Here is a 25,713-nt window from a genome sequence, read left to right on the forward strand (position 1 = left end):
TGCAGAGTAACAAAGGCCATGCTAGAGAGGCCTGCCGCCCACACAAGGGGCAGCTCGGGAAGCGCCCGGATCCAGGCCCCAGGGTGGTGGCCGTCTGCCCGCCCGCCCACCCGCCCGCCCGCGGGGGTCAGCAGTGGGCCCCAGCCCCACCAGCCCTGCACCTGGATCTGCTCAAAGGGGATCTCGAAGCTGAAGGACTCGTTGAAGTAAGGGTTCAGGGTCTTCTTCTTCACCGTCGTCTTCTTCTTCTTGAGCCTCTTGCCATTCTGCATCAGGTGGATCTTCACGTAGGGGTCTGTGGGGTGCAGCGGCCAGGCCCTGAGCCCACCCCGGACCGCCAGCCCGGGGCCAGGGTGGTCACGGGCGTTGCCCCTGTGACCCGCCGCAGCCTGGGGCTCGGTGAGGGGCTCGGGGCTCCTGGTGACATCTGTCCTGGGCAGGGAACACCTGGGACCCACCCCACCCATCCTCCGACCTGGGCCATGAGACACGCCTACATGAAACCGGCCTGCCCAAGGTGACTCAGGAACCCCGAGCACTAGCTGAAGACAGGGCGGTCGCTCAGCCCTCCAGCCTGGCAGAGCCCGCCCCTCGCCCTGCAGCCCCTTCCTGGGAGCCGCCCCCACCTCCCTTGCAGCCTGAGGGCTCAGGTGCCCTGGGCGGCGGCCAGCAGCCCTGCGCCCACCTGAAAGGCCGCCCACGTCCATCTTCTTCAGGTTCTTTGCCTCCAGGATGCAGACGGTGAGCTTCCCGGCTGTGGGCACGTATCGCAGCGAGGTGCAGATGTCCCCCAGCTTCTCCGGCTGTCAGGAGAGCGGGGTACGGGCCATCTCAGCAGCACGGCTGACCCCTTGGGGCCTCGGGCCAGGGGCAGCCCAGCCCTGCCTGCGGCAGGCAGACACTGGAGCTGCAGGCACCATGGCCGGTGGTGCCCAGGAGGCTCTGGTTGGACATAGGGTTTGTGGGGTCCCGCCCGCAGCGTACGCTGTCGTCTTCAGAGCCCCTGGCACCTCCCATCTGGTGTCAGTGCCAGAGTGCAGGGACCTCGCGACCAGAGAGGAGGGTCTGTCTCTGCCACTGCCACGGCGTGGAGCCGAAGCGTCTCAGAGGAGGCCTCGGGGGCCAAAGCCGACCACCTCCCCCATGTCCCGGTCAGGGTGCAACCCCGCACCCAGGGGCTGGTGCTCGGAGGGCAGCGTCTAAACAGAGGCTTTGTGCACAGCAGGGGCTCGTACTCGGTGAGTGTGTGAGCAGGTGCTGCAGCCGCTTCCGGGAAGACAAGCCCTGTGCTGAGAACCCGCTCAGACAGCGCGGGCCTTCGCTGCGGACACACGAGGACCCAGGTGGGTCACTGGCGCTAAGCGGGCAGTGGAGAGAACAGGACCGCGGTGTCCCCTGCGCCTGCGGCCTCGCCCGGCAGCTGACCCGGGGGCCCGGCCGGCGCCGCCCCACGCCAGCCTCACCTCCTCCTACTCGCCCCGCCTCGCCTCACCTCCTCCTTCTCCCCGCCACGCCCCGCCCCGTCTCACCTCCTCCTTCTCCCCGCCCCGCCTCGCCTCACCTCCTACTCCTCGCCCCACCCCGCCTCACCTCCTCCTTCTCCCCGCCCCGACGCGCCTCGCCTCACCTCCTCCTTCTCCCCGCCCCGACGCGCCTCGCCTCACCTCCTCCTACTCCTCGCCCCGCCCCGCCTCACCTCCTCCTCCCCACGCCGCCCCGTCTCACCTCCTCCTTCTCCCCGCCCCGACCCGCCTCGCCTCACCTCCTCCTTCTCCCCGCCCTGCAGGTCTCGCCACTCCTCGATGGGCTGCCCCAGGTCCACCGTGTTCATGGGCACCTTGACCTCGCCGATGATGTCGTGCTTGGAGAAGCGGTCAAAGTCGTAGATGGCCATCACCAGGGTCTTGCCCCCCAGCTCCTGGTATGGCACCTGCAGGGCACAGGCAGGATGAAGGGGTCAGGGCAGCTCGGGGGCGTCCGGAGGCTGTGGACATCGCAGAGACTCGGGCTCTGGTCCCAACCGAGCTGTTCCGGGCCTGGATCATGGCCCGGGACACGGTCCGCCGTGCCTCCCGCCTGTCACCTTGAAGGTGAAGGTCTCGTTGAAGGCGGGGTTCAGCGTCTTCCGATGGACTTTGGTCTCATATTTCTTCTTCTTGTCTGGAAGGAGGAAGACCTTAACATAAGGGTCCGAGGTGCCGCCCATGTCCAGGGCGGGCAGTTCTGCGGCCTGCAGGACGCCCACGGTGAGCTGTGAAGAGAGCGGGCACCTGTCAGCCCCCCGTGGGCGGGGGCCAGGCAGGATGCAGGGTCTCCATGCCGCAGGGAACCGAGTGACCCTGGGCCGCGCTCGCCGGGAGGTGGTGACCTGACCCCACACCTGGTTGGCCTGGAAGTCGTAGTCCAGGGAGAACTGCAGCTTGCCCAGGTTCTCTGGCTCCTTCTCCTCCTCGCCCTCACCCTCACCCTCCGTCAGGCCCGTCTCCGCATCATCGTCATCCTGGGGGGCTGAGAGAGCGGGGTGCATCAGGGACAGAAGGGGGGTCGCCCCCATGCAGAGCCCGCGCCGGTCCTCCCCGCACAGGACGCCACCCCAGACAACACGTACCAGGCGTGTGGGCCAGGCATCCAGGCCGGGCGCGTCCACAGGGAGAGGAGAGGAGACGGTGGTGAGAAACCCCGCAGCGCAGACCAGCCCGCATAGAGCCGGGGACGCCCCACACACAGGCCCCACGCGCGCCCGGGCCCCCACGCACACACCCTGAGGCCTCCCGGGCCCCCATGCACACACCCTGAGGCCTCCAGGCTGAGCCCTCCTGCAGTCCTCTGCACTGACTCCTTCAGCAAGAAACATCTCACACAACAAACAAGGGGAAGTGAGGTGCCCAAGAGGAGACACGGGACACCTCCAAGCCCTTTCCGGGCTGGGCCCCCAGGAGACGGGCGGAGAGGAGCCCAGTTCTCTGAGTTCTGGCTGGCCCGCTGGCCTGCCGGTGGGAACCCCAGATCCCCTGTCCCTTGGCGGGGCTCGCCCCGGACCAGCCCTGCCGGCAGAGCAGCCTGGCCCCGCCTACCTGGCCGCCCCGCCTACCTGGCCGCCCCGCCTACCGGGCCGCCCCGCCTACCTGGCCGCCCCGCATGTCCTTCATGTTCATGGCGTTCTTGGCGCCCTTGCCCTTCTCCTTCTTGTTCTTCTTCTTCTTGCAGCAGCACTTCTTGCAGATGCAGAAGCAGCAGGTGAGCAGCAGAAGGCCCGTGACCACGGCAATTGCGATCAGCGCCCAGGGGGGCACTGCCCATGGGGAGACGGGGTCAGCGGTGCCACCGGGCAGCCCACCCCCTCTAGTCGAAACCCAGATAGGCTCTGCCCATCATGACGCACCCTGTGCCCCCGCCGTCACCACTCCCATGGGGCCCAGCCAGGCTCTGCTGAGACGTGACTGTGGCTCACACGGAGGATGGGACAGTCCTTGTGCAGACCTGATGGTGGGGGTTGGGGCAGCCTTTGAGTGCAGTGCTGAGAGGGCTGAGCTCCTTAGTGACCTGGGCGGGGGGGTGGCAGGGGCAGTGGGGCCAGCCCTCAGCTGCTCCCCCCAAATCTGGACTTTGGGCATCTCTTCACTATCTTCACCAGGAATCTATGAAGCAGTGAGTGAAAGTCGGCCAGTTGTGTCCAACTGTTTGTGACCCCCATGGACAATACAGTCCATGGAATTCTCCAGGCCAGAATACTGGAGTGGGTAGCCTTTCCCTTCTCCAAGGGATCTTCCCAACCCAGGGATCGAACCCAGGTATCCTGCATCGCAGGCGGATTCTTTACCAACTGAGCTATCAGGGAAGCCCCGGTGGGGAGGGGGTTATTTTCTAACAGAACTATTTCAAAGTGTAACTGGAAAGTGTAACTTCATCTTTAGGTTTCACCTTTTGAGTCTTCTAAGTTGTAAGAACATTCTGCCCAGGGAGGTGAGGGCACAGAAACTCCCTATTCCCTTTATTAGTGACAGACCCCTCTGCCGCCCCCACTACCCCCAGTCCTGAAGGGGATTGCCAAAGAATCCAGCCTAGAGCCCAAATATTAGGAGAGTGCGCAGCCGTCTCACCCCCCTGGCCCACCCAGCACACAGGGACACTCACGAGGCAGCTTGACTATCTCGTTGAAGAACCTCTCCTTGAACATAGCAAACATGTCCTCCTTGCCCTCGCCCGCTCCCCCGCTCTCTGTGGAGTTGTCCACTGGGCCGGCGGGCATGGTGGTGGTGGCAGGAGCCACCACAGGCTCCTGGTTCCTCTTGAAGATGCTCCTCATGGTGGCAGAGGGACAGCTGCGGGGGAAGGGGGCAGGGTGAGCACCCCAGAGGCCCAAGTGCAGACGGCTCTGCCCACAGGCTGCGGAAGGCTCTTCCAGAAGCTAAAGACTGTGGACAAAGGCCGTATGTGACAGACCCACAGCAAACATCCTCATGATGGTGAAAACCTGCCGCCTCACCACTAAAATCAGGACCAAGACAATGGTGTCCTCTTGCCACTGTTGCTCAGCAAGCAGGGGATGTCCCAGCTACAGCAGCTAGAGGAGAGCGAGAAATAAACGGAATCCAGGTTGGAAAGGAAGAGGCAATGCTGTCACTGTTCGCAGGAGACGTGACCCCACAGGAAACCCTCACAGTGAAGCTCACCTGCAGGTGACGTGACCCCATAGGAAACCCTCACAGTGAAGCTCACCTGCAGGTGACGTGACAGGAACCCTCACAGTGAAGCTCACCTGCAGGTGACGTGACCCCATAGGAAACCCTCACAGTGAAGCTCACCTGCAGGTGACGTGACCCCCAGGAAACCCTCACAGTGAAGCTCACCTGCAGGTGACGTGACCCCACAGGAAACCCTCACAGTGAAGCTCACCTGCAGGTGACGTGACCCCACAGGAAACCCTCACAGTGAAGCTCACCTGCAGGTGACGTGACCCCATAGGAAACCCTCACAGTGAAGCTCACCTGCAGGTGACGTGACCCCACAGGAAACCCTCACAGTGAAGCTCACCTGCAGGTGACGTGACCCCATAGGAAACCCTCACAGTGAAGCTCACCTGCAGGTGACGTGACCCTATGCCAGGAAACCCTCACAGTGAAGCTCACCTGCAGGTGACGTGACCCCATAGGAAACCCTCACAGTGAAGCTCACCTGCAGGAGACGTGACCCCACAGGAAACCCTCACAGTGAAGCTCACCTGCAGGAGACGTGACCCCACAGGAAACCCTCACAGTGAAGCTCACCTGCAGGTGACGTGACCCCACAGGAAACCCTCACAGTGAAGCTCACCTCCAGGTGACGTGACCCCACAGGAAACCCTCACAGTGAAGCTCACCTGCAGGTGATGTGACCCTATGCCAGGAAACCCTCACAGTGCCGCCAGAAGACCAGTGAAGCTCACCTGCACAGAATTAACACACAGAAGCCCTCGGTCCCTGCACATTAATAGCAAAAGAACAGAAAGAGAAGTTAGGAGGAAAATCCCACTAACCATTGCATCACAAAGAATAAAACACCCAGAGTGAACCTACGTGAGGAGGCAACAGACCTGCACTCGGAAAACTAACCCTGATGAGAGAATCACAGCAACACGACAGACGGAGGGACCTCGTGCTCTTGGAAGAGTCAGTGTTGTCAGACGACCACACTTCCCAAAGCGATCTACAGATTCAGTTCCATGCAATCCCAACCAAATTACCAATAGCATTTTCCACAGAATTAGAACAAAAAAACTTACAATTTTGGAACTTACAGAAACACAAAAGACCCTGAACTGCCAAGGCAATCTTGAGAAAGAAAAATCTAGGAATCAGGAATTCCTGAAGGAATCAGGCCCCTTGAATTCAGACTAAACTACAAAGCTACAGTCATCAAAACAGTGTGGTGCCGGCACAAAAAAAACAGAAACATAGACCAGTGGAGCAGGGCAGAATGCGGGATAAACCCACTCACCTATGGGCACCGATGGAGCAGGGCAGAAACCGCAGAGATAAACCCACTCACCTATGGGCACCGATGGAGCAGGGCAGAAACCGCAGAGATAAACCCACTCACCTATGGGCACCGATGGAGCAGGGCAGAAACCGCAGAGATAAACCCACTCACCTATGGGCACCTCATCTTTGACAAAGGAGGCCGGCCAGAATATACAATGGTGTAAAGACAGCCCTCAATAAGTGGAGCTGGGCAAACGGGACACTTCTAACACCAAAACACAAAGTAAACTCAGACGGCTTAAAGACCTAAATGTAAGGCCAGACAGCCATAAAGCTCTTTGAGGAAAACATAGACATGAGTTTGACATAAATTGCAGCAAGATCTTTTTTGACCCATTTTCTAGAGTAATAAGAATAAAAACAAAAGTAAATGAGACCTAAGTAAACTTTAAAGCTTTTGCACAGCAAAGGAAACCATAAACAAAAAGAAAACCTGCAAAATGGAAGGAAATATTTGCAAAGAGACTGACAAAGGATTAATCTCCAAAATATACAAATGGCTCATGCAACTCAATATAAAAAAATTTAAAAGGGAGCAGAAGATCTAAACAGACATTTCCTCAAAGAAGACATGCTGCTGCTGCTGCTAAGTCGCTTCAGTTGTGTCCGACTCTGTGTGACCCCATAGACGGCAGCCCACCGGGCTCCCCCGTCCCTGGGATTCTCCAGGCAAGGACACTGGAGTGGGTTGCCATTTCCTTCTCCAATGCATGAAAGTGAAAAGTGAAAGTGAAGTTGCTCAGTTGTGTCCGGCTCCTAGTGACCCCATGGACTGCAGCCCACCAGGCTCCTCCGTCCATGGGGTTTTCCAGGCAAGAAGTACTGGAGTGGGGTGCCAGTGCCTTCTCCAAAAGAAGACATACAGATGGCTAAAAAGCACATGAGAAAGCGCTCACCATCACTGATTATCAGAGAACACAAATCTAACTCCAGTTGGGCATCCCCTCGCACCAGTCAGAATGGCCAGCTTCAGAAAGTCTGCAAACTGAATCCTGGAGAGAAGGGACCCTCCTACACTGTTGGTGGGAATGCGAATTGTCACACCCACTATGGAGAACAGTGTGGAGGCTCCTTAAAATCAAAAGCAGAGCTACCGTAGGACCCCGAACCCCACTCCTGGGCACTGACCTGGAGAAAAACCATATGACCCTGAACCCCCACTCCTGGGCACTGACCTGGAGAAAACCACAGTTTTAAAAGATACATGCGACCCAGTGTTCCCTGCAGCTCTGTTCACAATGGCCTAAGACATGGAAGCAACCTGCACGTCCATCGGCAGTGGAGTGGAGAAGGAAGACACAGCGCACACACCGTGGAATACTACTCAGCCCCGAAGAGGATGGACTAATAACCCTGCCGTGAAATCAGTGGGCCCAGAGATGGTCATACCGAGTGAAGTACGTCAGACAAAGACATCACTCGTGTGGACTAAAAGAAGCGGTACAGATGAACTTATTTACAAAACAAATATAGGCACAGATGTAGAAAATAAACATGGTAAATAAGGGGGAAGGGATGGGAGGGATAGGGAGCCGGGCTGACGGATACACACGACCGTGTATAAAACAGAAGGACCTACTGTATGGCACTGGGACTACTCCACACTCTGTAGGGACTCACATGGGGACGAATCTAAGAAAGCGTGGCTCTGCGTATGACATGTGAAACGCCTGAAACTAACATGATGCTGTAAGTCAACCTCAATAAAAAAATTTTTTAAGCCTTTTTTTTCCGACTTAATCCCTTTAAGTTCAAGGGTACTTCCAGCCATAGCAACACTGGAGCAGCGGCACCCACACGACCACCCCCCGGCCGGCATGTGCCCCCAGGGCTGTGCAGAACCCCCCTTAGTCACACACACACCCCCATTTCACAGAGGCAGAAACAGAGCCTGGGCACCCCCGCACTCACCCAGAGCACGTGGCTTTCCCGAACCCCATTCCACCCGAGCACCCCGCCCAGGGCAGGAGGCAGCTCACAGCGAGAACGAGCCGTCCTCCCGGGCCCACGCCGGTGCCCAGCACCCCACCCTCCAGACCACCCTTGGCCCCGCGCCGCAGGCCCCATCAACACCCGCCCAGGGTGGGGTTCAGCCTTTGGTCCAGGAAGGTGGCACCCACGTCCATCCCTGGAGCCGCTCCCTCCCCGGGCTGAGTCAGGGCCTCTCGCCAGCCCTGCACCCTCCCCACAATGGCATGTTAACTTCCTGTCCAAGCGAGTGTGACTCTTCGTGACCCCATGGACTGTGGCCCACCAGGCCCCTCTGTCCATGGGATTCTCCAGGCAAGAATACTGGAGTGGGTTGCCATGCCCTCCTCCAGGGGATCTTCCTAACCCAGGGATCAAACCCTGGTCTCCTGCCTGCAGGCACATTCTTTACTGTCTGAGCCGCCAGGGAAACAAGGGCTGCTCGTTACTAACAGCAGTAACCCAGGTGTATGGGGGAGGGAGGAGAGTTGGGTGACATTCCTCAGGACCCTGCCTTCCACGGACAACTCGTGTGTCTTTGGAGGATCCGCAAAGAATTCTTTTCTGTGTTTTGTGTTGAGACCATACTATATATAATTTGAATGCTAAGTCGCTTCAGAATCACATCCGACTCTGCGACCCTACAGACTGCAGCCCACCGGCTCCTCTGTCCGTGGGATTTCCCAGGCAAGAACACTGGAGTGGGTCCCCATTTTCTTCTCCAGGGGATCTTCCTGGCCCAGGGATCAAGCTTGTGTCTCTCCTTCCTTGGCAGCGGGTTCTTTACCTCTAGTTCCATCTGGGAGTGAGGTATTGTGCATTTTTCATGTAAAATTTTGTCCCAAGTATTTTCCTTTATCATGACAATCTTCCCTTCTCACTTAAATAGCTATGTAACGCCCAGCCCCACAGTCACACACACCCCACTTGTGCAGTCATCCACTGTCGAGCTTGGCTCGTTTTCAAGTTCTTGCTGTTAAAGTATTCTTGTGATGGTCTTCATTTAAGGTAATGATCTTAGGAGTTTTTCAACTCTGCTCCCCTCCCCTCTCCACCGAGCTGTTTCTGCTGCTCAAAATAGGCCCCCTGAGGTCAGGTGGGGCGGACATGACATCCGCCTGCCCGGCCACACCGGGCAGCCAGGGGCACACCCCTGGGGATCCAGGTCATCAGACAAGCAGCACAGGAGTTTTACAATCCCCTTGCACCAGGGTCCTGCTGAGGGCACAGTTCAGAGCCCGCGTCCTCGGCGGAGGCAGCGCAGCCACCGCTGGCACCCCGCGAACTCGCCGTGCGTTCAGCCAGCTCCTTCCATGCTGGTCAACAGCCCCGACCTGGAGATGCGCCCTGAGAGGCAGGTGGAGACCCCGGCCCTCCACAGCCCCTGCCCTGGGCCCTCGCCCCTACCCCGCCGTCCGCAACCCTGCCCCCGACTCTGGAGGCTTAGCTGAAGGCAGTTCACACCCACGGGATCCACGCACTCTTCCTTTCCCCTGGGGGGTTTAGTATATTCAGAGGGTCATGCAGCAATCACCACAACCCAGTTAGAACGTTTCGCCAAAAAGAAGCCCCACTTCCTCACCTGTCCCTCCCCACTCCCCCTCCTCCCAGCCTGGGCAACCCCTGAGCTGTGTGTAGACTCCCCTGTTCCCACTTCTCACACAGACGAAATCCCATGACACAAGCCCGGTGTCCTGCTTCTCCCACAGCACAGCGTCGAGGGCAGCACGTGGAGCCGCCGTCAGTGCCTCATTGCTCTGTGGCCGAGGAATATTCCTCCGCACCGGTCACACATTTATCAGTTTATGGACATCGGTTATTTCCACCTCAGTTTCCTGAACAACGCTGCCGTAAACCTCTCTGTGCATGCTTTCATTTCTCTGGGATAAAAACCCGTGAGCGGAGGTGCTGGGTCATATGGTAACTACATTTGACATTTTAAAGAACTACCAAACTTCCCGGAGCCACCGGGGAGATCAGTGTAGAAGTTCCTTAACAGACTAAAAACCGAGTCCCCACGTGGTCCGGCACTCCCGCTCCTGGGGAAACATCCAGACAAAACTTTAATTCAAAGATGCACGCACTCTGCTCCCAGCGACGCTACACACTGTGGCCAAGACGCGGGAGCCGCCGGAGCGCCCCGACGGGAACGGCCAGGGAAGACGCGCTGCACACACACCGCACACTCAGCCTTCACGAAGAGTGAGCTGACACTACTTGCAGCAACGTGGGTGGATCAGAGATCACCGGAGTGAAGCGAGTCAGAAAGACGCCATCACTAATGTGACATCACATGCCACTCATGTCACATCTGAAACAGGACACGAACCGATTTACAAACGGAAACAGACTCACGGGACGCAGAACAGACTTGCGGCTGTGGGCGGAGAGGAGGGAAGGACGGGAGCCCGGGGTCAGCAGGTGCAAACTATTCCATACAGGGCGGTAAACGAGGCCCTCCTGTGCAGCACGGGAACCACATTCACATCCCGTGATGCACCGCAACGGAGAATATTTTACGGAAGAATGTGTGTGTGCGCGCGCGTGTAACTGAACCACTTTGCTGTACAGCACAAATTAACACACTGTAAATCAACTATACTCCAATCAATTTCTTTTAAATGGCTGCACCGATTTACTTTCCCGCAGGCGCTGCCTGAGCGTTCCGAGCTCTCCACACCCTGGGCAGCACCTGTCGTTACATCCTTTTGTCTACGGCTGTCCTAGTAGAGGTGACGTGGCATTCCGCTGGGCTTCCAATTTGCATTTCTCTGATGACTAATGACACCAAGTTTCTTTTCACGTGTTTATCGGCCACTTGTATGTCTCCTTCAGAGAAATGTCTATTCAAATCCTGTGTCCATGTTTTAACTGAATATTTCTTTTTATTGTTGAGTTGTACGAGTTCTTTGTATGTTCTGTACCAGCCCCTTTTCAGACGCGTTCTGCTCTCATTTTGCGGTGTCTGCTCTTTCTTTGACGGGTCCTTTGATTTGGATGATGTCCAATTTGTTTCTTTTATGGCCTGTGCTTTTGGTGTCGTGTCTAAGAAACCATCACCCAACCCAAGGGCACAAAGATTTACTCCTAGGCTTTCTTAGCAGAGCCATGTGCTTCTAGCTCCTACATTCAGGTCACAACGCACTCTGAGTTCATCTCCATGAATGTGTTTTGTGTGCGGCCCTCCATTTGTTGCAAAGACTGTTATTCCCCCACTGAGCTGTCTTAGTGCTCCTGTAAAATATCAACTGACCATAAATGTGCGGGTTATTCCTGTGTTCTCTGTCGCATTGTTTCCATGTGCCAACACCACACTGTCTTAATCACCATGTAAAGTATTGTTGGTTCTGGGGGCGGGGCAGTGGTCGGCTGCGGCTGCCGCCATGCAGGATGTGGGTTCCAGGACCAGGGATCACACCTGTGCCCTTCGGTGCAGTGCAGAGTCCTGTCCACTGGACCACAGGGACAAGTCCCTGTCGTTAACTTTTTTAATTAGACAGTGTGAGTCTTCCAAATTTGTTCTTTAATAAGGTTGTCTTGGTTATTTCGGGTGTCTCGAGTTTCCATACAAATTTTAAGGTGTGCTTGTTTAAAAAAAGATTGCCATGTTCATTTCTATTAAAAAACAAGCCATCTGGGATTTTGACCGCGACGCACTGGATCTGCAGGTCAGTGTCGGGAGTATCTCCACCTTAACAACAGTGTCTTACAGCGTCCTTCCCTTTAAAATCTTCTGTAATTTCTTGCAATGTTCCCTTTCACTTTCCAGCATAAAGTTTTACACTTTCCTTAAATTTGTAGATATTGAGTCTCTTTAACACTGTGGTAGACGGACCTGCTTAATTTCATTTCCAAATTGTTCATTACTAACGTATGAATGCAGTAGATTTTCCTGTACTGGTTCATGTCCTGCCGTATGAACTGGCTTACTAGTTCTGATACTGTGTGTGTGATGTGTTGTGCATGGTACATACGTGGGATATGTGTGTGGTATGCATACGGTGTGTGAGACGTGTGTATGTGGTAATGCGTGTGTGGTGTGTGTCGTGTCTGTGGTGTGGTATCTGTGGTATGTGTGTGTGGTGTGCGGTTTGTGTGTGTGGAATGTGTGTGTGATGTGGCGTGTGTACGGGGGGTGTGTGTGTGTGTATTGTGTATGTGTGTGTGGGTGTCTGTGTTGTGTGTGTGTGGCATAGTGTGTGTGGGTGGTATGTATATGTGTGTGGGTGTGGTGTGTGTGTGGGTGTAGTGTGGTGCCTGTGTGGTGTGTGTGTGTGGTGTAGTCTGTGTGGGTGTGCCGTGGTGCCTGTGTGGTGTCTGTGTGGTGTGTGATGGTGTATATGTGTGTGGTATAGTCTGTGTGTGTGGTGTGTGTGTGTGTGTGTGTGTGTGTGTGGTGTGTGTGTGTGTGTGTGGTATAGTGTGTATGTGGTGGGGTGTGTGTGTGTGGTGTGTGTGTGTATGTGTGTGTGTGGTGTGTGTGGTATAGTCTGTGTGGGTGTGCTGTGGCGCCTGTGTGGTGTGTGTGTGTGTGTGGTGTGTGTGTGTATGTGTGTGTGTGTGTGTGTGTGGTGTGTATGTGTGTGTGTGTGTGTGTGGTATAGTGTGTATGTGGTGTGTGTGGGGGTGTGGGTGTGCTGTGGCGCCTGTGGTGTGTGTGTGTGTGGTATAGTGTGTATGTGGTGTGTGTGTGTGTGTGTGTGTGGTATAGTGTGTATGTGGTGTGGGTGTGTGTGTGGGTGTGTGTGTGTGGTATAGTGTGTATGTGGTGTGTGGTGTGTGTGTGTATGTGTGTGTGGTGTGTGTGTGTATGTGTGTGTGTGTGTGTGTGTGTGTGTGTGTGTGTGTGTGTGTGTGTGTGTGTGGTGTGTGTGTGGTGTGTGGTATGTGTGTGTGGTGTGTGTGTGTGTGTGTGTGTGTGTGTGTGTGTGTATGTGTGTGTGGTGTGTGTGTGGTATAGTGTGTGTGTGTGTGTGTGTGTGTGGGTGTGTGGTATAGTGTGTATGTGTGTGTGTGTGTGTGTGTGTGTGGTGTGTGTGTGGTGTGTGTGTGTGTGTGTGTGTGTATGTGTGTAGTGTGTGTGTGTGTGGTATAGTGTGTATGTGGTGTGGGTGTGTGTGTGTGTGTGTGTGGGTGTGTGTGTGTGGTATAGTGTGTATGTGGTGTGTGGTGTGTGTGTGTGTGTGTGTGGGTGTATGTGAGTGTGTGGTGTGTGTGTGTGTGTGTGGCATAGTCTGTGTGGGTGTGCTGCGGTGCCTGTGTGGGTTCCGTGCGGCGTGTGCACACGCAGCCTGTACCCGCGGGCTTCTGTCAGACGCCCCGGCGGCGCGGGTCCGGCGCGGTGCTCGGGGGAGGCAGCCCGGCCGGAGCCCCAGGGTGCCCACTGCGTGCCACGTGACGCCAACAAGTCGCTTTCTGAAACTCAATTTCCTCACATAAAAACTGGAGAAAATAATACCCACGTTTCAAAACTGGTGTGAAAACGACAGGAATAAGCTCGCCGGGTCTGCCTGGAGATGATGGTCACCGCCGGTGATGGGATCCGACCCGGAGCCCCTTCCACGGCCCGCGCGGCCCGCGCACAGCAGAGGCCCGGCCACGGACGCGCGAGCGCAGCCGGAACCCGCCAGGGGCCGGCGCCGCGCCCCCGGGCTCGGGCGGGCCCACCGACCAGCCTCGGGGAAAGCCCGCCGGGGGCCTTGAAGTCCAGCAAAAGGGGGCAGAGGGGGAGGCGGGCAGGGGGCCCCCAGGGGTGCGCTCACAGCCCGGTCACAGGGGCTGGACCCAGACGGTAGCAGTCGGGACACCGGACGCGGTGGGTGGGGCCGTGCGTTCAGTCAACACCGCGGCTCACACCCTGCTCGCGGGGAGCGCACCGCAAGCTGAGCGTCAGCAACCGCACACGAACCAGGGTAAAGGTTCGGCTGTGAGGGCCGCCAGGGGCCGGGAGGGCCGTCTGTACCGGGCGGCGTCTGGCCCACTCTGGGAGAGCAGGAACGCCTTCCTGAGGCGCTGGCGCTGAAGGGGCCTCGGTGCACAGACGACGTGCGGAGGCCCAGGGACGGGAGCGGCGGGGCCCAGAGCCCGGAGGAGCCCCGCACGGTGGAGGGGCCGCGGGACCGGACACGCAGGCCTGTGGCCACAGCAGGAGGGCTGTCTTACCCACAGGGGAATGGGGAGCGGCCGCAGGGTTTACGCATCCGCATAATATGATCAGTGATCAAGGGGTCAATCCGAGAGATGATGTAACAATTGTAAATACATGTGCACCCAGTTTAGGAGCGTTTCAATGTGTAAGGCAAATACTAACAACCAGAAAGAGAAACTGACAGTAACTCGATAACAGTGGGGACTTCAATACCCCACTCTCAACAATGGACAGATAATGCAGACAGAAAACTAATGAGGAAATACAGGCCTTAAATGATGCACTAGACTATATGGACTGAACGTCTTATTGCAAAATCCAGACTTAAATTGAAGAAAGTAGGAAAACCCTTATGCCATTCATGTATGACCTAAATCAAATCCCTTATGATTATTCAGTGGAAGTGACAAATAGATTCAAGGGATTAGATCTGATAGAGTGCCTGAAGAACTATGGATGGAGGTTCATAACATTATACACGAGGCAGGGGTCAAAACCATCCCCAAGAAGAAGAAATGCAAAAAGGTAAAATGGCTGTCTGAGGAGGCCTTACAAATAGCTGAGAAAAGGAGAGAAGCGAAATGCAAAGGAGAAAAGGAAAGATATTCCCATCTGAATTCAGAGTTCCAAAGAATAGCAAGGAGAGATAAGAAAGGCTTCCTAAATGAACAATGCAAAGAAACAGAGGAAAACAATAGAATGGAAAAGACTAGAGATCTCTTCAAGAAAATTAGAGATACCAAAGGAACATTTCATGCAAAGATGTGCACGATAAAGGACAGAAATGGTATGGACCTAACAGAAGCAGAAAATAGTAAGAAGTGGCAAGAATACACAGAAGAACTGTGTACAATACAAAAAAAAAAAAAAAGTTTAATGATCTGGATAACCACCATGGTGTGATCATTCACCCAGAGCCAGACATCCTGGAATGTGAAGTCAAGTGGGCCTTAGGAAGCACCACTGTGAACAAAGCTAGTGGAGGTGATGGAGTTCTCACTGAGCTACTTCAAACCCTAAAAGATGATGTTGTTAAAGTGCTGCACTCAATATACCAGCAAATTTGGAAAACTCAGGCTGGAAAAGGTCAATTTTCATTCCAATCCCAAAGAAGGGCAGTGCCAAAGAATGTTAAACTACCACACAATTGCATTCATCTCACACTCTAGCAAAGTAACAGCTCAAAATTCTTCAAGCTAGGCTTCAACAGTATGTGAATTGAGAACTTTTAGATGTACAAGCTGGATTTAGAAAAGGCAGCGGAATTAGAGATCAAATTGCCAACATCCATTGGATCACAGAAAAAGCAAGGGAATTCCAGAAAAACACGTATTTCTGCTTCACAGACTACGCGAAAGCCTTTGACTGTGTGGATCACAACAAACTGTGGAAAATTCTTAGAGAGATGGGAATACCAGATCACCTTACCTGCCTCCTGAGAAACCTGTATGCAGGTCAAGAAGCAACAGTTAGAACCGGACATGGACCAACGGACTGGGTCCAAACTGGGAGAGGCGTGCGTCAGGAGTGCTCACTGTCACCCTGCTTATTTAACTTCTACGCAGAGGACATCATGCGAAATGCCAGGCTGGCTGAATCACAAACTGGAATCAAGACTGCGGGAGAAATATCAACAACCTCAGGTATGCAGATGACACCACCCTTATGGCAGAAACTGAAAAGGAAATAAAGAGCCTCTTGATGAAAGTGAAAGAGGAAAGTGAAAAAGCTGGCTTAAAACTCAACATTCAGAAAACTAAGATCATGGCATCTGATCCCATCACTGCGTGGCAAATAGATGGGGAAACAATGGATACAGTGACAGACTATTTTCCTGGGCTTCAAAATCACTGTGGATGGTCACTGCAGCCATGAAATTAAAAGACGCTTGCTTTACGGAAGAAAAGCTATGACCAACGTGCTGCTGCTGCTGCTAAGTCGCTTCAGTCGTGTCCAATTCTGTGCGACCCCATAGACGGCAGCCCACGAGGCTCCCCCGTCCCTGGGATTCTCCAGGCAAGAACACTGGAGTGGGTTGCCATTTCCTTCTCCTATGACCAACTTAGACAGCATATTAAAAAGCAGAGATACCACTTTTCCAACAAAAGTCTGTATAGTCAAAGCTATGGTTTTTCCAGTGGTCATGTATGGATGTGAGAGTTGGACCATATAGAAGGCTGAGCACCGAAGAATTGATGCTTTTCAACTGTGGTGTTGGAGAAGACTCTTGAGAGTTCCTTGGACTGCAAGGAGATCAAACTAGTCAATCCTAAAAGAAATCAACCCTGAATATTCATTAGAAGGACTGATGCTGAAGCTCCAATACATTGGCCACCTGATGCAAAGAACTGACTCATTGGAAAAGACCCTGATGCTGGGAAAGATTGAAGGCAGGAGGAAAAGGGGACGACAGAGGATCAGATGGTTGGATGGCATCACCGACTCAATAGACACGAGTCTGAGCAAGCTCCAGGAGTGGGTGATGGACAGGGAGGCCTGGCGTGCTGCCGTCCACGGGCTCGCAAAGCGTCGGACACGACTGAGCGACTGGACAACAGGAACACAGCGCACCCCGTCCGGAAGCAGTGGACACACGTCCTTCTCAAGTGCACACGGAACACGCTCCAGGACTGACCACACGCGGGGCCAAAAGGCGAGACAGCAAATTTAAGAGAACTGGAATCACAGCAAGCATCTTTTCAGATCATGACATTATGAGATTAGAAATAAACTACAAGAAAAAATATTAAACCAAACAAGTGGAAGCTAAACAACACGCTAGTAAACAAGCAGTGGATCCCTGAGGAAATTAAGGAGCAAATCAAAAAGTACCTAAGGACAAGTGAGAACAATGCTCCAAAGCCTACGGGATGCAGCAGAAGCGGTTCTGAGAGTGACGTTTACAGCAGCACAACACTACCTCGGGAAACAGGAATGCTTTCAAGTGAACAGCCTGACTTTACACCTAAAACACCCAGAGAAAGGACAAACGAAAGCTAACGTTGGTAGAAGGAAAGAAATCATAAAGATCAAAGCAGAAATAAATGAAATAGAGACAAAGAAACAACGGCAAAGATCAATAAACTAAAAGCTCATTCTTTGAAAAGATAAACAAAATTGATAAACTCTTAGCCAGATTCATCCAAAAAAAAGGGAAAGGACTCAAATCAATAGAACGGTAGATGAAAAGGGAGAGGTTACAGCCCACACCACAGAACCACCAAGGGTCATGAGAGACCACTAGCAACCGTGTGGCAACCTGGGGGAGGTGGGCAAATTCCCAGAAAGGCACAGCCTCCCAGGACGGAGCCAGGAGGAAAAGAGAATATGAACCGACCAGCCACAAGCACCGAAACCAACCAGCAAACCGAGTCCAGGATGTGATGGCCTCACAGGCGAACTCCATCGGACATTTAGAGAAGGGCTAACACTCAGCCGCCTGGAACTGTCCCAGAATGCTGCAGGAGGAGGAGAACTCCCAAACCTACTCTATGAGGCCACAATCACCCTGATGCCAAAACCAGACAAAGATGTCACAAAAAAGAAAATTACAGGCCAGTATCACTGACGACTACAGACACAAAGATCCTTAACAAAACACTACCAAGCTGAATCCAACAACACTGAAAGGACCACACACCACGACCAAGTAGAATTTATCCCAGGGATGCAAGAGTTCTTCAGTGTCTGCAAATCAATCAGTGTGATACAGCACATTAACAAATTTGAGAATAAAAACCATATGATCACCTCAATAGATGCAAAAAAAGCTTTGGGCAAAATCCAGCACCCATTTATGATAAATACTCTCCAGAAAGCGGGAGAGGAAACCTACCTCAACACAATGAAGGCCGTTCATGACTAACCCACAGCTGACATCGTGCTCAAAAGTGAAAAGCTGAGAGCATTTCCTCTAAGAGCAGGAGCAAGACCAGGACGACCCCTCTCAGCACTTTTACTCAACACGGTTTTGGAAGTCCTAGCTATGGCAACCAGAAAAAGAAAAAGAAATAAAGAGAATCCAATTGGAAAAAAAAGTTAAACTGTCACTGTTTGCAGATGACATGATACTACACGTAGAAAATCCTGAAAACGCTGCCAGGAAACCACCGCAGCTCAGCAATGGATTTGGTAAAGTTGCAGGTTACAAAACTAATACTCAGAAATCTCTTTCATTTTTATACACTAACAATGAAAGGAACAGACGTTAAGGAGACAAATCCATTTACCATCACATCAAAAAGAACAAAATACCCACGAATAAACTTACCTAAGGAGACTAAGTACAATCTTTCAGACTGCACTCTGAAAATTATAAGATGCTGATGAAAGAAGGCAAAGAAGACAAAAAGAGTTGGGTAGACATGCCATATTTGTGGACTGGTACATTCAATATTGTCAAAAAGACCATCAGCCAAGGCTATCTACAGTGCAATCTCTATCAAATTGCCAATGGCATTTTTCACAGAACTAGAACAAAAAAATCTTAAAATGTGTATGGAAACACAAAAGACCCCCCCAACAGCTGAAGCAATCTTGAGAAAGAAAAAAATGGAATCAGGCTCCCTGACTTCAGACCGTACTACAAAGCTGCAGTCATGAAACAGCATGGTGCTGGCACAAAACAGAAATGTAGATCCACAGGACAGGACAGAAAGCCTCTCAGAGGCAAACCCGCTCACCTATGGCAACTAATCAACAAAGGAGGCGGGTCTACACAACGCTGGAAAGAGTCTCTTCAACAAATGGTGCTGGGAAACTCGGACAGCTACGTGCAAAGAAATGCAGGCAGATCACTCTTTAACAGCACACATGAGAATAAGCTCAACAGGGATTAAAGACCAGAGTGTGAGAGCAGACACTACAGAACCCCTGGGGAAACACGGGCAGAACACTCTTCGACATAAATCACAGTGATCTTTTTCTGACAAAACGTGGTCCACTGGAGAAGGGGACGGCAAAGTGCTTCAGTGTTCTTGCCTTGAGAACCCCATGAACAGATGAAAAGGCAAAAAGATAGGACACTGAAAGAGGGACTCCTCAGGTCGGTAGGTGCCCAATATGCTACTGGAGATCAGTGGAGAACTAACTCCAGAAAGAAGAAACAGATGGAGCCAAAGCAAAAACAACACCCAGCTGTGGATGTGACTGGTGATGGAAGCAAGGTCCGATGCTGTGAAGAGCAATATTGCATAGGAACCTGGAATGTCAGGTCCATGAATCAAGGCAAATTGGAGGTGGTCAAACAGGAGATGGCAAGAGCGAATGTCGACATTCTAGGAATCAGCAAACTAAAATGGACTGGAATAGGTGAATTTAACTCAGATGACCATTATATCTACTACCGTGGGCAGGAATCCCTTAGAAGAAATGGAGTAGCCATCATGGTCAACAAGAGTCCGAAATGCAGCACTTGGATGCAATCTCAAAAACGACAGAATGGTCTCTCTTCGTTTCTAAGGCAAACCATTCAACATCACAGTATCCAAGTCTATGCCCTCCCTAACCACTAACGCAGAAGAAGCTGAAGTGGATCAGTTCTATGAAGACCTACAAGGCCTTGTACAACTAACACCAAAAAAAAAAAAGATGTCCTTTCATTATAGGGGACTGGAATGCAAAAGGAGGAAGTCAAGAGATACCTGGAGTAACAGGCAAATTTGGCCTTGGAGTACGGAATGAAGCAGGGCAAAGGCTAATAGAGTTTTGCCAAGAGAACGCAGTGGTCATAGCAAACACCCTCTTCCAACAACACAAGAGACAAGTCTACACATGGACATCACTAGATGGTCAACACCAACACCAGATTCACTATATTTTTTGCAGCCAAAGATGGACGCTCTATACAGTCAGCAAAAACAAGACCGGGAGCTGACTGTGGCTCAGATCATGAACTCTTTATCACAAAATTCAGACTTAAACTGAAGAAAGTGGGGAAAACTACTAGGCCATTCAAGTATGACCTAAATCAAATCCCTTACGATTACACAGCAGAAGTGAGAAATCGATTCAAGGGATTAGATCTGATAGACTGCCTGATGAACCATGGACAGAGGTTTGTGACATTATACAGGAGACAGGGATCAAGACCATCCCCGAGAAAAGGGACTGCAAAAAGGCAAAATGGCTGTCTGAGGAGGCCTTACAAATAGCTGAGAAACGAAGAGAAGCAAAAAGCAAAGGAGAAAAGGAAAGATATGCCCATTTGAATACAGAGTTCCAAGGACTAGCAGGGAGAGATGATAAAGCCTTCCTCAGTGATCAGTGCAAAGAAATAGAGGAAGACAATAGAGTGGGAAAGACTGGATATTTCTTCAAGCAATTAGAGATACCAAGCGGACATTTCATGCAAAGGTGGCTCAATAAACAGAAACGATACGGACCTAACAGAAGCAGAAGATATTAAAAAGAAGTGGCAAGAATACACAGAAGAACTGGACAAAAAAGAGCTTAATGACCCAGATAACAATGATGGTGTGGTCACTCACCCGGAGCCGGACATCCTGAAGTGTCAAGTGGGCCTCAGGAAGCATCACTATAAACAAAGCTAGTAGAGGTGATGGAATTCCAGCTGATCTATTTCAAATCCTAAACCATGGTGTTGTTAAAGTGTTGTACTCAATATGCCAGCAAATAAGAAATTCAGCAGTGGCCACAGAACTAGAAAAGGTCAGTTTTTATTCCAACCCCAAAGAAGGGCAGTGCCAAAGAATGTTCAAACTACCGCACAATTGCACTCATTTCACATGCTAGCAAAGCAATGCTCAAAATTCTCCAAGTTAGGGTTCAATAATATGTGAACTGAGAACTTCCAGATGTTCAAGCTGTATTTAGAACACGCAGACGAACCAGAGATCAAATTGCTAACATCCCCTGGATCATAGAAAAAGCAAAGAATTCCAGAAAAACATCCACCTCTGCTTCACTGACTACACTTAAACCTTCAACTGTATGAATCACAACAAATTGTGGAAAATTCTTCAAAAGATGGCAATACCAGAACACCTTACCTGCCTCCTGAGAAATCTGTATGCAGGTCAAGAAGCAACAGTTAGAACTGGACATGGAACAACAGACTGGTTCTAAACCAGGAAAGGAGTACGTCAAAGCTGTATATTGTCACTCTGTTTATTTAACTTATATGCAGAGGACATCATGCAAAATGCCAGGCTGGATGAATCACAAACTGGAATCAAGACTGCCAGGAGAAATATCAACAACCTCTGATATGCAGACGACACCACCCTAATGGCAGAAAGTGAAGAGGAACTAAAGAGCCTCTTGGTGAAGGTGAGAGAGGAAAGTGAAAAGCTGGCTTAAAGCTCAACATTCAGAAAGCTAAGATCATGGCATCCAGTCCCAACACTTCATGGCAAATAGATGAGGGGAAAATGGAAACAGGGACAGACTTTATTTTCTTGGGCCCCAAAATCACTGCAGATGGTGACTGCAGCCATGAAATTTAAAGACACTTGCTCCTTGGAAGAAAAGCTATGACCAACCTAGACAGCATATTAAAAAGCAGAGACATTACTTTGCCAATAAAGGTCCATCTAGTCAAAGCTATGGTTTTGCCAGTAGTCATGTATGGATGGTGAGAATTAGACTTTCAAGAAGGCTGAGCACCAAAGAATTGATGCCTTTGAACTGTGGTGTTGGAGAAGACTCCTGAGAGTCCCTTGGACTGCAAGGAGATCAAACGAGTCCATCCTAAAGGAGATCAACCCTGAATGTTCATTGGAAGGACTGATACTGAAGCTGAAACTCCAATACTTTGGCCACCTGATGTAAGAGCTGACTCACTGGGAAAGACCCTGATGCTGGGAAAGATTGAAGGCAGGAGGAGAAGGGGGTGACAGAGAATAAGATGGTTGGATGGCATCATTGACTCAATGGACGTGGGTTTAAGCAAATTCAGGGAGATATAGGACGGTGAAGCCTGGCGTGCTGCGGTGCATGGGGTTGCAAGGAGTCAGACATGACTGAACAACAAGTATCTTTTTAAACCTGTCTCCCAGAATAATGGAAATAAAACCAAATTAAAAAAAAAAAAACAAATGAGAGGGTGCTCTCTGCCCCTTCTGAGTCTGTGTCAGAAGCTTCCTCTGTCCCTTTCTCACTTTAATAAAACTCTGCTTCATAAAAGCTCTTGAGTGATCAAGCCTGGTCCCTGGTCCCAAAGCTCAGTCTTCTTCGGAGATCACGGATCCGACACCATTCACCAAAAGCTACCCTCCTGGGGCTCGTCCGGGATCCTCGGGACGAGGTAAGAACACTCGGAGCTCCAGCCCCTTGGCTTCCTCAGCATACGCATTTTCGGCTTTGCTCAACTGCCTCTCCAGTGTGCTTCTGTGAATGGACGACACGCCCTGCACGAAGCAGGTGATGAGCCCTGCCCTGCGGTTTCGCGGTGCCTCGTCATGACTGAAGGCAGCCCTCAAAAGGGAGCCTTGTCGGGGTTCATACCGACCTGCCAAGGCCAAGAGACAGCCAACATCCCTGCGAGGGGGCGGCCAGAGATGGGCGAGGCGTGTGGACTGAACTTTCCTTTCTTGGTCACCTTTTCCTGGTCTCTTTGACCATTTCACTTGATGACATAAATCACAGCAAGCTCCTCTATGACCCACCTTCTAGAGTAACGGAAATAAAAACAAAAGTAATCAAGCAGGACCTGATTAAACTTAAAAGCTTTTGCACAGCAAAGGAAACTGTAAGCAAGGTGAAAAGACAACCGTCAGAATGGGAGAAAATAATAGCAAATGAAACAACTGACAAAGGATTAATTTCCATTAATTAATATTAATATTAATTAAGACATTTCTCCAAAGATGACACACAGATGGCCCAGAGGTACATGAAAAGATGTTCACCATCACTAGTCATTAGAGAAACGCAGTCTAAACTACAGTGAGGTGTCACCTCAGCCCCCGAGAACGGTCGTCATCAGAAAGCGCACACGCAGTGCTGCAGCCAGTGCACAGAGGAGGGCCGCTTACGCCGTTGGAGAGACTGTAAACTGGCACAGCCACCGGGAGAACAGTAAGCAGCGTCCTTAGAAAGCCGAAAATAGAGCTGCCCTGTGACCCAGCCCCACTCCCGTGCGCGTATCCAGAGAACAGCGCCGTCCAAAGGGATGCATGCTCCGCTGTGGCCACTGCGGCGCCGTTCACAGAAGCCAGCACAGGGGAGCCACCTAGACGGCCCTCGACAGAAGAATGGATAGATGTGCTACGTACATACAGTGGAGCGTTACTCAGCCGTTGAAAGGCATGGAATCCTGCCATTTGCAGCAAGGTGGATGCACCTAGAGAGTGTCATCCTGAGAGAAGTCAGTCAGACAGAGAAAAAGAAATACCGCGTGACACCCCTTATATGCAGGAGTTATTTACAAAACAGAAACAGTCTCAGAGACTTAGAGAATGAACTTACGGTCGCCAGGGGTATTAGGGAGTTTGGGATGGACTGCACACGCCGCCATGTTTAAATTGGATAACCAGTACGGACCTCCTGTACAGCCCAGGGAACTCGCTCAACGTCACGCGGCAGCCTGGGTGGGAGCGGAGTTTGGGGGAGAATGGGTACACGCGTATGTATGGCTGAGTCCCCTTGCTATGCATCTGAAACTATGACAACATTGTTAATTGGCTACACTCCAAAATAAAGGGCTAAAAAAAAAAAACCAACATGAGTGTCTTGTCATCCAGGTTCTTATGAAAGATCAAAGACCTCGTTCCCGGAGGTCACTGGGGGAGAGTGCTGCTGGGAGGGGGCAGGGCCTGCGGGTGGCTCCCGGGCCTGAGGACTCGGCTGCCCATGGGAGAAGGCGGGCGGCACCTGGCCCGACCAAAGCCCTGGGGTCCTCCCCCTGGGCCCGCCCCACAGCCGGGGGGTCTGCACACTCTCACCTCCGCTCCCCGCGCCCCAGCCCAGCCCGCCCCACGACAGCCGTCTCCTGGAGGCGGCCAGGGCCCTGCACTCGTCCTGACGCCCACACGGCAGCTGGGTGAAGCCCCGGCGCAGCCGTCCACGCTCAGAACCACGGCCCGGCCGGCCTGGGCCCAGCGGCACCTCCCATGCCGTTCCGTCGCCTCTGCCTCCACCACCGTCCCGCCACGGTGGCCACAAGCCGCCGGCAAGCTCCGACCCTCGGCCTGGACACGCGTGCTCAGGCGCTCAGTTGTGCCCGACTCTGTCCACGGGACGCTCCGTGGGTGGGTTATCACGGCCGCCTCCAGGGGGCTCTCCGACCCAGGTCTCTTACGTCCCCTGCACTGACAGGCAGGTTCTTACCACGAGTGGCACCTGGGGAGCCCCCCTGAAATCTCCTTAGCTTCTTGGCCCCCAGGCTCACGTCCCACCAAGGCCCGTCCTGCCAGCGAAGCCCCCAGGGCCCTGCACCCCGTTCCTCTGTCTCGTGGTGAGACTCACCCTGCAAAACACCGGCCCCGCCCGGAGCAGACTCCGGCAGCCCCAGTTCACGGGTGACCCCAATGCGCGGCATGAGGGCGGGCGGGGCCTGGGTAGAGCCCCCACGGGCGCGACCAGCGCCGGGGAGGCAGCCCTCGCTGAGCCCTCCTCCACAGGACCCAGGAGCCTGGGTAGGGGGGGGCCCTGACCTCCACTGCCTGCCTCCAGGCTCCGGGTTCTTGGAAACCATCCCGCAGCTGACCCCAGCCCTGCCCGGCAAGCAGTCTGCACGGGGCTTCCCAGCCCAGTGCTCATCCCTCGCGCCCCCCGCAGCTCCCTGTCCACACTGGGGTCGCCTGCTGCCTCCTCGCTCCTCCTGGGAGACCTGGAACAGCCGCCCGCCCAGGCCAGCCCAGGCCCCGCTCTCTGTCTCACTCTCGCCCCAGTCCCCCTCTGACTCCCTGGGCGCCACCCACCCTCACAACGCTGTGAAGAGAGACCACTGAGCCCCGAGGACATGTGTGCCCGTCACGCTGGACGCCCCGCGACAGCCCCCTGCACGCAGTGCCCTGGTTTCGGCCGCGACACTGACCCCTCTGTTTCCCTCAAGCCCCGTCTCTCCCAGGCCTCAGTGACCCTGCTAACAGGGCCAGGGTGAAGAGACAAAGCAGGCGATTAAGCTCCCTGATTCCACTAGGGAGCTGTAACTAGGAAAAGATATGAGAGACCCCCGTAAGTTAGTGATCACTCAAGAGAACAGGCTTGCTTCACGGTAAAACCAAGCTGACTCGATCAGCAACATAACCTTGAACAGGAGCACAAGACACGCCCCAAACAGTAAAAGCCCCACCCCACCCAGTGAGCTCGGAAACGCATGATCTCTAGCCCATGCTAAAAGATGATGCTGTGAAAGTGCTGCACTCAATATGTCAGCAAATTTGGAAAACTCTGTAGTGGCCACAGGACTGGAAAAGGTCAGGTTTCATTCCAAGCCCAAAGAAAGGCAATGCCAAAGAATGCTCAAACTACCACACAATTGCACTCATCTCACACATCAGCAAAGTAACGCTCAAAATTCTCCAAGCCAGGCTTCAACAGTATGTGAACCATGAACTTCCAGATGTTCAAGATGGATTTAGAAAAGGCAGAAGAAGCAGAGATCAAACTGCC

The 25,713-nt window shown here is 52.8% G+C and overlaps 1 protein-coding gene and 1 long non-coding RNA gene across 4 annotated transcripts in view; one reads left to right on the forward strand and one right to left on the reverse strand.

The window, feature by feature from the left end:
- Positions 1 to 25,713, reverse strand: part of SYT2 (synaptotagmin 2) — an 82,635-nt gene that overhangs the window by 693 nt on the left and 56,229 nt on the right. Inside the window, exons 2-8 of one of the 3 annotated variants that reach the window (XM_070384646.1) lie at positions 4,135 to 4,322; positions 3,126 to 3,292; positions 2,381 to 2,500; positions 2,084 to 2,251; positions 1,763 to 1,930; positions 686 to 803; positions 162 to 295 (exon numbers count right to left, since the gene is read on the reverse strand). In XM_070384646.1, coding sequence (XP_070240747.1) covers positions 162 to 295; positions 686 to 803; positions 1,763 to 1,930; positions 2,084 to 2,251; positions 2,381 to 2,500; positions 3,126 to 3,292; positions 4,135 to 4,306 — 1,047 coding nt within the window. In that variant the 5' untranslated portion in view covers positions 4,307 to 4,322. Of the gene's footprint in view, positions 1 to 161; positions 296 to 685; positions 804 to 1,762; positions 1,931 to 2,083; positions 3,100 to 3,125; positions 3,293 to 4,134; positions 4,323 to 25,713 lie in introns of those variants that run through there. The other 2 variants (XM_070384645.1, XM_070384644.1) reach the window with 2 other exon arrangements.
- LOC138991224 (uncharacterized) lies at positions 670 to 2,293 on the forward strand. The gene is made up of 3 exons (XR_011467190.1): positions 670 to 1,343; positions 1,787 to 1,921; positions 2,168 to 2,293. It is a non-coding gene; the product is annotated as an uncharacterized lncRNA (long non-coding RNA).

This window comes from Bos mutus, chromosome 16 (assembly GCF_027580195.1).
Source record: "Bos mutus isolate GX-2022 chromosome 16, NWIPB_WYAK_1.1, whole genome shotgun sequence".
NCBI classification, from domain to species: domain Eukaryota; kingdom Metazoa; phylum Chordata; class Mammalia; order Artiodactyla; family Bovidae; genus Bos; species Bos mutus.